Genomic DNA, 16864 nt, shown 5'->3' with positions numbered 1-16864 from the left:
AACAGGTGAAAATTATAGGCAATTAGCAAGACACCCCCAATAAAGGACTGGTTTTGCAGGTGGTGACCACAGACCACTTCTAAGTTCCTATGCTTCCTGGCTGATGTTTTGGTCACTTTTGAATGCTGGCGGTGCTTTCACTCTAGTGGTAGCATGAGACGGAGTCTACAACCCACACAAGTGGCTCAGGTAGTGCAGCTCATCCAGGATGGCACATCAATGCGAGCTGTGGCAAGAAGGTTTGCTGTGTCTGTCAGCGTAGTGTCCAGAGCATGGAGGCGCTACCAGGAGACAGGCCAGTGCATCAGGAGACGTGGAGGAGGCCGTAGGAGGGCAACAACCCAGCAGCAGGACTGCTACCTCCGCCTTTGTGCAAGGAGGAGCAGGAGGAGCACTGCCAGAGCCCTGCAAAATGACCTCCAGCAGGCCACAAATGTGCATGTGTCTGCTCAAACGGTCAGAAACAGACTCCATGAGGGTGGTATGAGGGCCCGACGTCCACAGGTGGGGGTTGTGCTTACAGCCCAACACCGTGCAGGATGTTTGGCATTTGCCAGAGAACACCAAGATTGGCAAATTCGCCACTGGCGCCCTGTGCTCTTCACAGATGAAAGCAGGTTCACACTGAGCACATGTGACAGACGTGACAGAGTCTGGAGACGCCGTGGAGAACGTTCTGCTGCCTGCAACATCCTCCAGCATGACCGGTTTGGCGGTGGGTAAGTCATGGTGTGGTGTGGCATTTCTTTGGGGGGCCGCACAGCCCTCCATGTGCTCGCCAGAGGTAGCCTGAATGCCATTAGGTACCGAGATGAGATCCTCAGACCCCTTGTGAGACCATATGCTGGTGCGGTTGGCCCTGGGTTCCTCCTAATGCAAGACAATGCTAGACTTCATGTGGCTGGAGTGTGTCAGCAGTTCCTGCAAGAGGAAGGCATTGATGCTATGGACTGGCCCGCCCGTTCCCCAGACCTGAATCCAATTGAGCACATCTGGGACATCATGTCTCGCTCCATCCACCAACGCCACGTTGCACCACAGACTGTCCAGGAGTTGGCGGATGCTTTAGTCCAGGTCTGGGAGGAGATCCCTCAGGAGACCATCCGCCACCTCATCAGGAGCATGCCCAGGCGTTGTAGGGAGGTCATACAGGCACGTGGAGGCCACACACACTACTGAGCCTCATTTTGACTTGTTTTAAGGACATTACATCAAAGTTGGATCAAATCCAGACCTCCATGGGTTGATAAATTTGATTTCCATTGATAATTTTTGTGTGATTTTGTTGTCAGCACATTCAACTATGTAAAGAAAAAAGTATTTAATAAGATTATTTCATTCATTCAGATCTAGGATGTGTTATTTTAGTGTTCAATTTTTTTGAGCAGTGTAAATATCTTGCCACACCGCCAGACTCATGTCTTTTGGTGAATTGTTTTATCTTAAACAATAATATACTACACACACCGTACTATGTCACATTCTTAGTGCATGTGTATGTTTTTGTTTGGGCCAGTCTAATACAATCTAATATGTGTTTGGTCTTCTGAATTAGGCTATGACATGTTAAATTGCCTCTTTTTTTATTGGTTGTATTTTGCTGTGTAGAGCAGAAAAGCAATGGTAGAAACATGTTTCATTGACCATAGCCTTCTGTTCACGAGCCTCTGCACAGCCACCACTTTTTTCCCAGGGATTGGGGAATACGGATGCCATCAATCTTCAAGCCATGCACAGATTAGCTGCGCTGGTTTATTGTTGGGCTTATATATAGTGATATGGTGAAATTCATGGTTAAAAGGGGAAAAGAGCAGTGAATTCTTGTAGGGCTGGGCGCTATTATTTTAAAGGGATAGTGCGAGATTTTGGCAAGTAAGCCCATTTTCTACTTACCCTGAGTCAGATGAACTCATGGATACCGTTTTTGTATGTCTCTGCGTGCAGTTTGAATGAAGTTGACAGTAGTTTCACGAACCGTTGCTAACTAGCATTAGCGCAATGACTGGAAATCTACCGCTAGCATGCTCACGAAACTACCTTCAAAGCATGCAGAGACATAAAGATGGTATCCATGAGCTCATCTGACTATGGGTAAGTAGAAAAGGGGCTTAATTGCCAAATCTTGCACTATACCTTTAGGGACGGTTTCCCGGACACAGAATAAATCCTAGTCCTGGACTAAAAAGCAAGCTCAATAGAGAATCTCCATTTAAAATGTTTTTTAGTCTAAAACTAATCTTAATCTGTGTCCGGGAAACTGCCCCTAAAGGTATACCAGTATGGATACACATACCGGTATGGATTTTTACAATACCATCATAATGATATTTTGATACAGTGCTAAATAAATGAAAGTTCTACAAATTGGACTACTTCATTGTCAGTTTTAGCCTAGTTTGGTTGAGAACTAATCGGAATGGAGAAAGCCCATTACAACCACTAAGAATTCATTTGTTGCCATCCTAGGGTCATGCACTGCTCATAAAACATATTTGGAACTGTTTTCAGAAACATAAAATACAATTCTGTGTATGTTTTACAGGCTTTGGATTGTGACAGAACAGTCTTGCAGAAAATGAAGAAGGCTGCTAAAGCCAAGCATGCTTCAGGTCAAGGTAAAATCACAATCACGACACCATTTTGTATACATCTGGCCCTTCATTGGACACTGTGTTAACAAACCTCCAAATGAGCTTCAATGCCATACAACACTCCTTCCGTGGCCTCCAACTGCTCTTAAACGCTATTAAAACTAAATGCATGCTCTTCAATCGAACGCTGCTTGCACCCGCCTGCCCGACTTGAATCACTACTCTCGGCGGGTCTGACTTAGAATATGTGGACAAGTACAAATACCTAGGTGTCTGGTTAGACCGTAAACTCTCCTTCCAGACTCACATTAAGCATCTCCAATCCAAAGTTAAATCTAGAATCGGCTTCCTATTTCGCAACAAAGCCTCCTTCACTCCTTGCTCATTTGCACCCCAGTATCTCTATTTGTACATCATCTCTTGCACATCTATCATTCCAGTGTTAATACTAATTGTAATTATTTTGCACTATAGCCTATTTATTGCCTTACCTCCATAACTTGCTACATTTGCACACACTGTATATATATTTTCTGTTGTATTTATTTATTTTTTACCCCATTTGTACAGTGGGGAGAACAAGTATTTGAAACAATGCCGATTTTGCAGGTTTTCCTACTTACAAAGCATGTAGAGGTCTGTCATTTTTATCATCGGTACACTTCAACTGTGAGAGACGGAATCTAAAACAAAAATCCAGAAAATCACATTGTATGATTTTTAAGTAATTAATTTGCATGACATAAGTATTTGATACATCAGAAAAGCAGAACTTAATATTTGGTACAGAAACCTTTGTTTGCAATTACAGAGATCATACGTTTCCTATAGGTCTTGACCAGGTTTGCACACTCTGCAGCAGGGATTTTGGCCCACTCCTCCATACAGACCTTCTCCAGATCCTTCAGGTTTTGGGGCTGTCGCTGGGCAATACGGACTTTCAGCTCCCTCCAAAGATTTTCTATTGGGTTCAGGTCTGGAGACTGGCTAGGCCACTCCAGGACCTTGAGATGCTTCTTACGGAGCCACTCCTTAGTTGCCCTGGCTGTGTGTTTCAGGTCGTTGTCATGCTGGAAGACCCAGCCACGACCCATCTTCAATGCTCTTACTGGGGGAAGGAGGTTGTTGGCCAAGATCTCGCGATACATGGCCCCATCCATCCTCCCCTCAATACGGTGCAGTCGTCCTGTCCCCTTTGCAGAAAAGCATCCCCAAAGAATGATGTTTCCACCTCCATGCTTCACGGTTGGGATGGTGTTCTTGGGGTTGTACTCATCCTTCTTCTTCCTCCAAACACGGCGAGTGGAGTTTAGACCAAAAAGCTCTATTTTTGTCTCATCAGACCACAGGACCTTCTCCCATTCCTCCTCTGGATCATCCAGATGGTCATTGGCAAACTTCAGACGGGCCTGGATATGCGCTGGCTTGAGCAGGGGGACCTTGCGTGCGCTGCATGATTTTGATCCATGACGGCGTAGTGTGTTACTAATGGTTTTCTTTGAGACTGTCGTCCCAGCTCTCTTCAGGTCATTGACCAGGTCCTGCCGTGTAGTTCTGGGCTGATCCCTCACCTTCCTCATGATCATTGATGCCCCACGAGGTGAGATCTTGCATGGAGCCCCAGACCGAGGGTGATTGACCGTCATCTTGAACTTCTTCCATTTTCTAATTATTGCGCCAACAGCTGTTGCCTTCTCACCAAGCTGCTTGCCTATTGTCCTGTAGCCCATCCCAGCCTTGTGCAGGTCTACAATTTTATCCCTGATGTCCTTACACAGCTCTCTGGTCTTGGCCATTGTGGAGAGGTTGGAGTTTGTTTGATTGAGTGTGTAGACAGGTATCTTTTATACAGGTAACGAGTTCAAACAGGTGCAGTTAATACAGGTAATGAGTGGAGAACAGGAGGGCTTCTTAAAGAATAACTAACAGGTCTGTGAAAGCCGGAATTCTTACTGGTTGGTAGGTGATCAAATACTTATGTCATGCAATAACATGCAAATTAATTACTTAAAAATCATACAATGTGATTTTCTGGATTTTTGTTTTAGATTCCGTCTCTCACAGTTGAAGTGTACCTATGATAAAAATGACAGACCTCTACATGCTTTGTAAGTAGGAAAACCTGCAAAATCGTCAGTGTATCAAATACTTGTTCTCCCCACTGTATATCTCACTGGTCATCCCCAAAGCCAACACCGCCTTTGGCCGCCATTCCTTCCAGTTCTCTGCTGCAAATGACTGGAAAGAACTGCAAAATTCTCTGAAGCTGGAGACACTCATCTCCCTCACTAACTTTAAGCATCAGTTGTCAGAGCAGCTTACCAATCACTGCACCTGTACACAGCCCATCTGTAATTAGCCTACCCAACTACCTCATCCCCATATTGTTATTTACATTGTTATTTATTTTGCTCATTTGCACCCCAGTATCTCTATTTGCACATCATCTTCTGCACATCTATCACCCCAGTGTTAATACTAAATTGTAATTATTTTGCACTATGGCCTGTTAATTGCCTTAACTCCATAACTTACTACATTTGCACACACTGTATATAGATTTCTATTGTGTTATTGACTGTATGTTTTCTTTTTGTTTATTCCATATGTAACTCTGTGTTGTTGTATTTATGGCACTGCTTTGCTTTATCTTGGCCAGGTCGCAGTTGTAAATGAGAACTTGTTCTCAACTGGCTTACCTGGTTAAATTCATAATGAAGAAAACCCACAGCAGATCATTTTGTTTGGTACATTTTAATAGAACTGGAGAACACTGCAAAACAATTGTGCCTATTATTCTACCTGATCTACATATAATAGCACATATTATCCAAGATCTGTAGCAAAAATGGTAGCTATTACCTAGAGTACCATGTAGGACACATGTGGGCCTGTTGTTGACAGGTTTCACTTGATCAGTGTTGTCTGCTGTTATGTATGTGTGCTTGCGAACATCCGTAAATGTATCGTCCCTTTCCCCCTGTAGACCATATCTCCCATCTGGAGCTGTACATCAGTTCCATGGAGAAACTGGCTGTGAATTTCCGCTCCAATGGAGAGAAGGAAGTGGCCTCTGCCTTCACGAAGTTTGCTGAATTTTCCAAAGAGCTGCTGACGCCAATAAAGAACTTGGTAAGAGAGAGAGAGTTGCTTTCGAGAGTATGAAAAAACGATCAATTAGAATGTGCTTCTGTTGTGTCTACCGGTCAAAAGCTTTAGAACACCTACTCATTCAAGGGTTTTTCTCATTGTAGAATAATAATGAAGACATCAAAACTATGAAATAAGACATAATGTAGTGACCAAAAAAGTGTTAAACAAATCAAAATATATTTTATATTTGAGATTCTTCAAATAGCCACCCTTTGCCTTGATGACAGCTTTGCACACTCTTGGCATTCTCTCAACCAGCTTCATGGGGTAGTCACCTGGAATGCATTTCAATTAACAGGTGTGCCTTCTTAAAAGTTCATTTGTGGAATTTCTTTCCTTAACGCGTTTGAGCCAATCAGTTGTGTTGTGAGAAGGTAGGGGGGTATACAGAAGATAGCCCTATTTGGTAAAAGACCAAGTCAATATTATTATTATTACTTTAGGACATGAAGGTCAGTCAATATGGAACATTTCAAGAACTTTGAAAGTTTCTTCAAGTGCTGTTGCAAAAACCATCAAGCGCTGTGATGAAACTGGCTCTCATGAGGACCGCCACAGGAATGGAAGACCCAGAGTTACCAGCCTAGGAAATTGCAGCCCAAATAAATGCTTCACAGAGTTCAAGGAACAGACACATCTCAACATCAACTGTTCAGAGGAGACTGCGTGAATCAGGCCTTCATGGTCGAATTGCTGCAAACCACTACTAAAGGACACAAATAAGAAGAAGATACTTGCTTGGGCCAAGAAACACAAGCAATGGACATTAGACCGGTGGAAATATGTCCTTTCGTCTGGAGTCCAAATTTGAGATTTGTGTTTCCAACCGCTGTGTCTTTGTGAGACGCGGTGTGGGTGAACGGATTATCTCTGCATGTGTATTTCCCACCGTAAAGCATGGAGGAGGAGGTGTTATGGTGTGGGGGTGCTTTGCTGGTGATACTTTCTGTGATTTATTTAGAATTCAAGGCACACTTAACCAGCATGGCCATCCCATCTGGTTTGGGTTTAGTGGGATTCTCGTTTGTTTTTCAATAGGACAATGACCCAACACACCTCTAGGCTGTGTAAGGGCTATTTGACCAAGAAGGAGTGATTGAGTGCTGCATCAGATGACCTGGCCTCCACAATCCCCCGACCTCAACCAAGTTGAGATGGTTTGGGATGAGACGGACTGCAGAGTGAAGGAAAAGCAGCCAACAAGTGCTCAGCATATGTGGGAACTCCTTCAAGACTGTTGGAAAAGCCTTCCAGGTGAAGCTGGTTGAGAGAATGCTAAGAGTGTGCAAAGCTGTCATCAAGGCAAAGGGTGGCTATTTGAAGAATCTCAAATATAAAATATATTTTGATTTGTTTAACACTGTCTTGGTTACTACATGATTCCATATGTGTTTTGATGTCTTCACTATTATTCTACAATGTAGAAAATAGTAAAAAATAAAGAAAAACCCTTGAATGATTAGGTGTTCTAAGGCTTTTGACCGGTAGTGTACATCAAAGCTCCTCAGTGACAGTCTGACATTGTGCGTATTGTAACCCACCACAACTGTGTGTCTTCCCTTCAGTTAAAGAGCATGCTGCACAACATCAACTTCTTCCTGGATTCTCTAGTAAAAGGAGACCTGAAAGAGGTCAAAGGGGTAAGTCTAAAATGTCAAATAGCTGATCTTGCCTCGCTCAAATATCTTTGTCGAATTGCATATCTGTGATGACCACTCTCTAAAATCATGCACATTTTCTATTCTCTTCTCCCTCAGGATTTGAAAAAGCCGTTTGACAAAGCATGGAGGGACTATGAAAATAAATTGTGAGTGTACATCTGCCCAACAGCTAAATGGTCCTGGTGAGGGAACGTAATGATTTTACCTGGCTTTAAAAATTTCACACCAGTGCCAAATGATGCATTGCATTCATACTTCCAACAGTCAACTGAAATAATGCTGCTTTTTTTTATTCTGTATAGCTGTTTTAATTAATCAGAAACAACCAGCTGGTTGATTGCCAGGCCAATGGGGTGGAGGGTATTGTTTTGATTTGTGGTGCAAGAGTTATTGTTCATGTCACAAATTTGGTCCAAGAGACAGAAGTTATATCCTCACATTCTCCACCAACAATACGAAATGGATCTGTTCCTGTTTAAATAAGGTTTTAAGTGTCATAGCAACCAGCTTTGAATTACTGTACACTGTGGGGCTGTTTTCAGTGGGGCAATTTGTCCATGGTGGGTTAGTCTGTGTGTCTGTTCCCAATAACAGGGTCAGAGGCACAGCTGCCCTTGACACCACATTCACATCCCCTGTACTGGAAACAGTGGTTGAGCCGTGCATCATTTCAATGATTCTCTATATGCTTTTACTACAAGCCATTCTTGTTCAAGCTCCCCACAGACTTGTTTTCCCCAAGGCCTGAATCCAATCTTGTGATATTCGATGCGAATGACCACAAATACTGTATTAAAAACATTGACAGCCCAGCACCCTTTACAACGCATACTAAGAAGCTCCTCCCTGATCCTTAGATAATGATTTACCATTCATATTATTTTTTTTGCGTTAATAGTAGTCATCATGTGAAATACATTCAGTATCCCTTATCAATATCCCATTCTTCCCTATGGTATGATCGAAAACATATAGAATAGCAATTTTGTCCAATTCTCTCAGCTGTATGAATCAACCAACCATAATGAGCGGTACCAGTGTGTTTATCTCTGACTGACCTGAGATGAACTAGTGTTATATTGTATCCCTCAGCACCAAGATCGAGAAGGAGAAGCGGGAGCTGGCCAAGCAGTACGGCATGGTGCGCACAGAGGTGAGCGGGGGAGAGATCGCAGAGGAGCTGGAGAAGGAGCGCAGGATGTTCCAGCTACAGATGTGTGAGGTGAGTGAGATCTACTGTATAGAGTGATTCTTATTCAAATTCTATGGGGGAGTTTCAAAGCTTTGACATCTGATTAACAGTTCTGGCTTAGAGCTTTGGCCAACATTTGGGCCTCCTGAGAATGGGGTGTTACCTCAAGGTTTACCTCTTATCCCGTAATGACATAGTTTTAGAGATGAAACCTTTCTGAATAGCTCCAAGGTCTTCCATTGGAATCTGTAGTTTCTCCGTTTAAATCATGAATGAATGACTTGTGATATTGCCTTTGTGTCTTTGTCCATTCAGTGACGTGAATGCACAGCCTTGCTTTTAATGATTGCTCGATGGACACATTGACTTATTCAATGGATGAATAACTCAACCATAAAACCGTTTGCTTCTCCTCTATGTGTTTCTTGTAGTACCTCATCAAAGTGAACGAAATCAAGACTAAGAAAGGTGTCGACCTGCTTCAGAATCTCATCAAGCACTATCACTCCCAGTGCAAGTAAGGCAATGTGGTCTCTGTCTAACTAAAAGTTAGGGGGAGAAATGAACATCTCAGCTAAACGTGAGTGTGTTTCTCTGTTGCTCTGAGGTTTACTGAGCGAAAGGAGAACCTTAGGTGGTAAAAACAATGGGGGGAGTGGAGTCATTGTTTACTGTACTGTAAGGACTGGAAAATCCAATAACTTTTTAAAGCATATGACTGGATATCTTATTGAAATATGGAAATAATGCCCCTCCCACACACATACTGTATGACAGTGCTAGCCCTAAGTGTTTTAGAAAATGCATAACACTTTCATGTTTTATATAGATGATGATATAATAAAACATGTAGGAGTGGAATTGGGGAAATTCAGGCTTAGACTCCAGAGGGTTGATAAAAGCCGTATTGATGCATTATATTGAGTAAAGGGTGATTATTAAAAAGTGCTTTTGAACAAGATAAGTGCTTGCGAAATGAGTTTACATACAGTGGGGAAAAAAAGTATTTAGTCAGCCACCAATTGTGCAAGTTCTCCCACTTAAAAAGATGAGAGAGGCCTGTAATTTTCATCATAGGTACATGTCAACTATGACAGACAAATTGAGAAAAAAAAATCCAGAAAATCACATTGTAGGATTTTTTATGAATGTATTTGCAAATTATGGTGGAAAATAAGTATTTGGTCACCTACAAACAAGCAAGATTTCTGGCTCTCACAGACCTGTAACTTCTTCTTTAAGAGGCTCCTCTGTCCTCCACTCGTTACCTGTATTAATGGCACCTGTTTGAACTTGTTATCAGTATAAAAGACACCTGTCCACAATCTCAAACAGTCACACTCCAAACTCCACTATGGCCAAGACCAAAGAGCTGTCAAAGGACACCAGAAACAACATTGTAGACCTGCACCAGGCTGGGAAGACTGAATCTGCAATAGGTATGCAGCTTGGTTTGAAGAAATCAACTGTGGGAGCAATTATTAGGAAATGGAAGACATACAAGACCACTGATAATCTCCCTCGATCTGGGGCTCCACGCAAGATCTCACCCCGTGAGGTCAAAATGATCACAAGAACAGTGAGCAAAAATTCCAGAACCACACGGGGGGACCTAGTGAATGACCTGCAGAGAGCTGGGACCTAAGTAACAAAGCCTACCATCAGTAACACACTACGCCGCCAGAGACTCAAATCCTGCAGAGCCAGACGTGTCCCCCTGCTTAAGCCAGTACATGTCCAGGCCCGTCTGAAGTTTGCTAGAGTGCATTTGGATGATCCAGAAGACGATTGGGAGAATGTCAGATGAAACCAAAATATAACTTTTTGGTAAAAACTCAACTCGTCGTGTTTGGAGGACAAAGAATGCTGAGTTGCATCCAAAGAACACCATACCTACTGTGAAGAATGGGGGTGGAAACATCATGCTTTGGGGCTGTTTTTCTGCAAAGGGACCAGGACGACTGATCCGTGTAAAGGAAAGAATGAATGGGGCCATGTATCGTGAGATTTTGAGTTAAAACCTCCTTCCATCAGCAAGGGCATTGAAGGTGAAACATGGCTGGGTCTTTCAGCATGACAATGATCCCAAACACACCGCCCGGGCAACGAAGGAGTGGCTTCGTAAGAAGCATTTCAAGGTCCTGGAGTGGCCTAGCCAGTCTCCAGATCTCAACCCCGTAGAAAATCTTTGGAGGGAGTTGAAAGTCTGTGTTGCCCAGCGACAGCCCCAAAACATCACTGCTCTAGAGGAGATCTGTATGGAGGAATGGGCCAAAATACCAGCAACAGTGTGTGAAAACCTTGTGAAGACTTACAGAAAACGTTTGACCTGTGTCATTGCCAACAAAGGGTATACAACAAAGTATTGAGAAAGTTTTGTTATTGACCAAATACTTATTTTCCACCATAATTTGCAAATAAATTCATAAAAAATCCTACAATGTGATTTTCTGGAATTTTTTTTCTCATTTTGTCTGTCATAGTTGACGTGTACCTATGATGAAAATTACAGGCCTCTCTCATCTTTTTATGTGGGAGAACTTGCACAATTGGTGGCTGACTAAATACTTTTTTTCCCCACTGTAATTGTAAAGTGGTTATCCCACTGGCTATAGGGTGAACGCACCAATTTGTGAGTCGCTCTGGCTAAGAGCGTCTGCTAAATGATGTTAATGTGCCCTTGAGCAAGGCACTTAACCCTAATTGCTCCTGTAAGTCGCTCTGGTTAAGAGCGTCTGCTAAATGACTAAAATGTAAATGTAAATGTAATGGTTGCGGTTTTAGATTTGCCTGAGGGTCATGCAGTAGCAGTTTGACGGCATGATCATATACAGATAACCAGATGAGAACCAGCCTATTATAGAAGTCATTTTCATCTTTCAGTAGAGCTCCAATTGCGTGTGCCAAAGACATCAGATGTTAAACACAATATCCCCTGTGACTGACTGCCCCCTCCCCTCTATGGCCGCCATGCACCATCATATGTGAAAAGAGTCAGGAAACATGCTAGCCCATCCTGCAACACACCCAAACACTCACTCACTCACTCAGTCTCACGCACCTTCTGCTTCTAATGCGGCAATAAACTGATATTTCCTTTTGTCAGTTTCTTTCAGGAGTGCCTGGTGGCCACCGAGAAGCTCAAGCAGTATATTGATGAGCTCACAGGAACGCTGGGCACTGTGAGTGACATTCCACAATGTCTGTGTGTCTGATTCGTTTCATTGAACCTTTATTTAAGTAGGGAGTATGCTGAGACCACGGTCTCTTTCACAAATGAGCCCTTCACATTCTGGTGTTCGATCAAATGGCAACTTGAAAAGGTGACATTCACCACAAACTCCACCTACTGCAGTCTCAGAATGAGCTCCTCAAACCAGCAGCCATTTGCAATCACCTGTGGTTTTGCTTTTCTGTTGCAACCATCCCCCACACAACTGATTGATTGATTTCAGTTTTAATACAAAACCGCCTTGAACAAATGTAATGATTCTCTCCAGAAACCAGATACTAAATGTAGTCTGAACTGTTAAATGTTTTATTCCTGTCATCAGTAGTCAGTGACTGTCCTCTCTCCCAGCTGTTGGGTTCCATTAAGATTCTATTGAGATAAACAGCCCACGCTGTTAGCCATTAGCCTTGTGCTCACAACTAGAGTAGATGGAGATAATCAGCTCAGTTAGCCTCGAACCGCTACAGCTCTATTCAGAGAGCCATCCACAGCTGCCCTATGGGCAGCAAACTTACACATGTGCCTGAAGCGGGTCATCTGCATTCTGAACACTCTCCCCACCCTACAGCTCACACAGGCAGCACAGCCTTTGATCAACAACCGACTGGATCAAATCCATCAGAGTAGACACTGCACAATGGGTGTTCATATAAAGCATAGTGATCCAGTAAACAACCAAATGTGCTCCGTTTATGACTTCCCTATCCTGCAGAGTGCACGGTGAAGGGCTATGAGGACTTTTGCTGTCGGAACACCTGTATTGGCGGATTGCCTTGTGCTGAATTACAAATGTTTTACCCCTAGTCTCTAGCTCCTACCCCCTAAACACTGCTGTAGACCTGAAACGTTTGGATAGGTTTAAGCAATGAGTTGATTTCATAAATGTTCACAACCAGTGGGTATTAAAGGGAGATTTATATGCTCCACATTTCTGCAATGCTGAGTCAATAGCAATCTAATGTTCAACGATACTATTAAAATTGAGATTGTGTGAATGGCTGCGTTAAGACATCAAAATCAATTTGTGCGACCTGGAATGTGTTTGGAGGGAAAGGATGCAAGGGGTGAGTGGGGTATGTGTGGGTGTGTGTGTATGAGAGGTGTAGAGTGTATTTGGAGGTGTGTGTGTGTGTGTGTGTGTGTTGGGAGGTGATGATGAGGGTATTATTGAATGTGCTCTCTCTGTCCAGATCAAACACAGACAGGACGAGGAGAAGAGACAACTCTGCTCTCTCAGAGACCAGCTCCGGCCCTCACTGCAGCCTGAGCTCAAAGAGGTGAGGACACACACACAAACACACACACACACACACACACACAGGTTTGATTGAAATTCAAAATGTGCCTGTCTATGTTCAAAATTTGACATTTTAGTTTTTTTTAAGTAAAATATATTTTTGAAATACTTCTAGAGTAAAGCATTTCTCTTCCATGCTCATATGGGGTGAGTAACATCTCACTAAATGTGGATGATGTAATTCATTATAGTGAAGTATTAACATTGTGGTTTTATTTCAATCCTGCAAATCGTTCAGTCAAGGAGAGTAAGTTGAATTTGATATGCTTGATATGTACGGTACTTGCATGTGATTAAAAAATAAAGTTATAACAATAAAGCTGTAAATACAGTGCATTCGGAAAGTATTCAGACCCCTTGACCTTTTCCACATTTTGTTACGTTACAGCCTTATTCTAAAATGTATTGAATTGTTTCCCCCCCCCCTCATTAATCTACACACAATACCCCATAATGACAAAGCAAAAACAGGTGTTTAGACATTTATGCAAATTTATAAATAAAAAAACGGAAATATGACATTTACCTAAGTATTCAGACCCTTTTACTCAGTACTTTGTTGAAGCACTTTTGGCAGCGATTACAGCCTCGAGTCTTCTTGGGTATGACGCTACAAGCTTGGCACACCTGTATTTGGGGAGTTTCTCCCATTTTTCTCTGCAGATCCTCTCAAGTCAGGTTGGATGGGGAGTGTTGCTGCACAGCTATTTTCAGGTCTCTCCAGAGATGTTCGATCGGGTTCAAGTCCAGGCTCTGGCTGGGCCACTCAAGGACATTCAGAGACTTGTCCCGAAGCCACTCCTGCGTTGTCTTGGCTCTGTGCTTTGGGTCGTTGTCCTGTTGGAAGGTGAACCAGACTGAGGTCCTGAGCGCTCTGGAGCAGGAGCTCTCTGTACTTTCTCCGTTCATCTTTCCCTCAATCCTGACTAGTCTCCCAGTCCCTGCCGCTGAAAAACATCTCCACAGCATGATGCTGCCACCACCATGCTTCACCGTAGGGATAGTGCCAGTTTTCCTCCAGACGTGATGTTTTGCATTGAGACCAAATAATTCAATCTTGGTTTCATCAGACCAGAGAATTTTGTTTCTCATGGTCGGAGAGTCTTTAGGTGCCTTTTGGCAAACTCCTAGTGGGCTGTCATGTGCATTTTACTGAGGAGTGGCTTCCATCTGGGCACTGTACCAAAAAGGCCTGATTGGTGGAGTGCTGCAGAGATGGTTGTCCTTCTGGAAGTTTTATCCCATCTCCACACAGGAACTCCGGAGCTCTGTCAGTGACCATCGGGTTCCTCCTTACCAAGGCCCTTCTCCCCCGATTGCTCAGTTTGGCCGGGTGGCCAGCTCTATGAAGAGTCTTGGTAGTTCCAAAATTCTTCCATTGAAGAATGATGGATGCCACTGTGTTCTTGGGGACCTTCAATGCTGCAGAATTTTTTTGGTACCCTTCCCCAGATCTGTGCCTTGACACAATCCTGTCTCTGAGTTCTACGGACAAATCCTTCGACCTCATGGCTTGGTCTTTGCTCAGACATGCACTGTCAGCTGTGGGACCTTATATAGACAGGTGTGTGCCGTTCCAAATCATGTCCAAACAATTGAATTTACCACAGGTGGACTCCAATCAAGTTGTAGAAACGTTTCAAGGATGATCAATGGAAACAGGATGCACCTGAGCTCAATTTCGAGTCTCATAGCAAATGGTCTGAATGTTTGTGTAAATAAGGTATTTCTGTTTAATTTTTTTTATAAATGTGCAAACATTTCTAAAAACCTGTTTTTGCTTTGTCATTTGTATTTGTTTGTATTAATTAGGGATCCCCATTAGCTGCTGCCAAGTGCTCCCCCCCTCTGGTAGCATGTCTTGTGGGGTATGCATGGGTGTCCAAGCTGTGTGCCAGTATTCCAGCTCGGTACATTCAGCTTGTCCACACCTCTTACAAAACAAGCAGTGATGAAGTCAATCTCTCTTCCACTCTGAGCCAGGAGAGACTGACATGCATGTCATTAATGTTAGCTCTCCATTTACTTTTAAGGGCCAGCCGTGCTGCCCTGTTTTGAGCCAACTGCAATTTTCCCAAGTCCCTCTTTGTGGCACCTGACCACACTACTGCGACAAAACTAGGGCCTGTAGGACCTGCCTTGTTGATAGTGTTGTTAAGAAGGCAGAGCAGCGCTTAATTATGGACATACTTCTCCCCATCTTAGCTACTGTTGTGTCAATATGCTTTGACCATGACAGTCTACAATCCAGGGTTACTCCAAGCAGTTTAGACACCTCAACTTGCTCAATTTCCACATTATTCATTACGAGATGTAGTTGAGGTTTAGGGTTTAGTGAATGAATTGACCCAAATACAATGCTTTACGTTTCGGAAATATTCAGGACTAACTTATTCCTTGCCACCGATTCCGAAACTAACTGCAACTCTTTGTTAAGTGTTGTAGTTATTTCAGTTGCTGTAGTAGCTGATGTGTATAGTGTTGAGTCATCCGCATACATAGATACACTGGTTTTACTCAAGTGGCATGTCGTTAGTAAAGATGAAAAAAGCAAGGGGCCTAGACAGCTGCCCTGGGGAATTCCTGATTGTACCTGGATTATGTTTGATTGTCATTATGGGGTATTTTGTGTAGATTGATGAGAAAAAATATATATTTTGTCCATTTTAGAACAAGGCTGTAACGTAACAAAATGTGGAAAAGTAATGGGGTCTGAATACTTTTCCTGTGGTGGTTCTATTCAGTCCTTGTGCAGCAAGCAAAATGTTTTACATTCAAGGGCTATTTGTAATTTTTATAAATCACCCTTTTTAGAAACTTTTGTATAGTATGTGTCATGATGTTATGGCTGCTCTTCATGGTATTTGACAAGAAGAGCTTGTCTGTCTGACCTACCACACATTTCTCTGCTACTACTGTACTTGCATGCATACGTTAATTGCATGCTTACGTTAATCTGTCTTGTTTGTGACATCATATTTCTGCTTTCCGTGTCCATCTCACTGCTTGAGTCACAGGATCTAGAAATCGCAAGTTGACTCATGATCTGTTCATGTGGAATATGAAAGGGATAAACGGTGACGTTCTGTACATTATAGAAAATAATGGACGACGTGGTAGGGAATCTTGTAAATTACCTCTATCTCTTTGTCAAACCCAGGACTCCTTGAGCAAGCAGACATTCTACAGCATGCACCAGCTGGAAGGCAACAAATATTATGGCACAGAGAAAGCGGGATACCTCTACAAGAGAAGTGACGGGTATGAACACTTTATCTGTGTGAAAGTCATTATCCCAAGCAGAATTGTCATACCTGCAAGTTAAATCCTATTTACACTAGACGGATGTAGTATTATTATGTTCATAGTGAGAATTTCATTTGAGCTTCCATACAGTTACATCACAGTACCTCAGTCAGTTTGGAGGCTGAAAGAGGTGCTGGCATTGTTTTCACCCTTGGTGTTTGTCCCCCGCAGGTTGAGAAAGATGTGGCAGAAGAGGAATTGCACTGTGCAGAACTGCTACCTAACTATTGCACATGGAACTGTGAGTTCAGTCTTGTTCAGTGTTGTGGATTACCTTCTGACACAATTGATGATAACCTGGTACCAAATAGTGCCTGGTGGGGCTTTTTTAATGAATCCCAAAGAACCAAACGTGATAGGTTATTACTATGTGATAACCATTTTACCATGTTATCTCTTAGTAAATACCTGGAGATTTCTGTACCATAAAAA

General features: G+C 42.8%; 1 protein-coding gene across 1 annotated transcript in view; it reads left to right on the top strand.

Annotated features, from left to right (window-relative positions):
• LOC311125094 (arf-GAP with SH3 domain, ANK repeat and PH domain-containing protein 1-like) overlaps positions 1–16673 on the top strand; it is a gene marked incomplete at both ends in the record, with an annotated part of 30122 nt that extends 13449 nt beyond the window's left edge. The window contains 10 exons of the mRNA XM_084199169.1: positions 2543–2615; positions 5578–5723; positions 7310–7384; positions 7502–7551; positions 8498–8627; positions 9029–9114; positions 11704–11779; positions 13020–13106; positions 16287–16387; positions 16604–16673. Of these exons, the coding sequence (XP_084055295.1) occupies positions 2543–2615; positions 5578–5723; positions 7310–7384; positions 7502–7551; positions 8498–8627; positions 9029–9114; positions 11704–11779; positions 13020–13106; positions 16287–16387; positions 16604–16673 (894 nt within the window). The remainder of the gene's footprint in view (positions 1–2542; positions 2616–5577; positions 5724–7309; positions 7385–7501; positions 7552–8497; positions 8628–9028; positions 9115–11703; positions 11780–13019; positions 13107–16286; positions 16388–16603) is intronic.
• Between the last annotated feature and the right edge of the window lie 191 nt (positions 16674–16864).

This window comes from Coregonus lavaretus (assembly GCF_964263955.1).
Source record: "Coregonus lavaretus genome assembly, contig: HAP1_SCAFFOLD_5547, whole genome shotgun sequence".
NCBI lineage: Eukaryota > Metazoa > Chordata > Actinopteri > Salmoniformes > Salmonidae > Coregonus > Coregonus lavaretus.
This window is presented reverse-complemented; position numbering and strand designations above follow the sequence as displayed.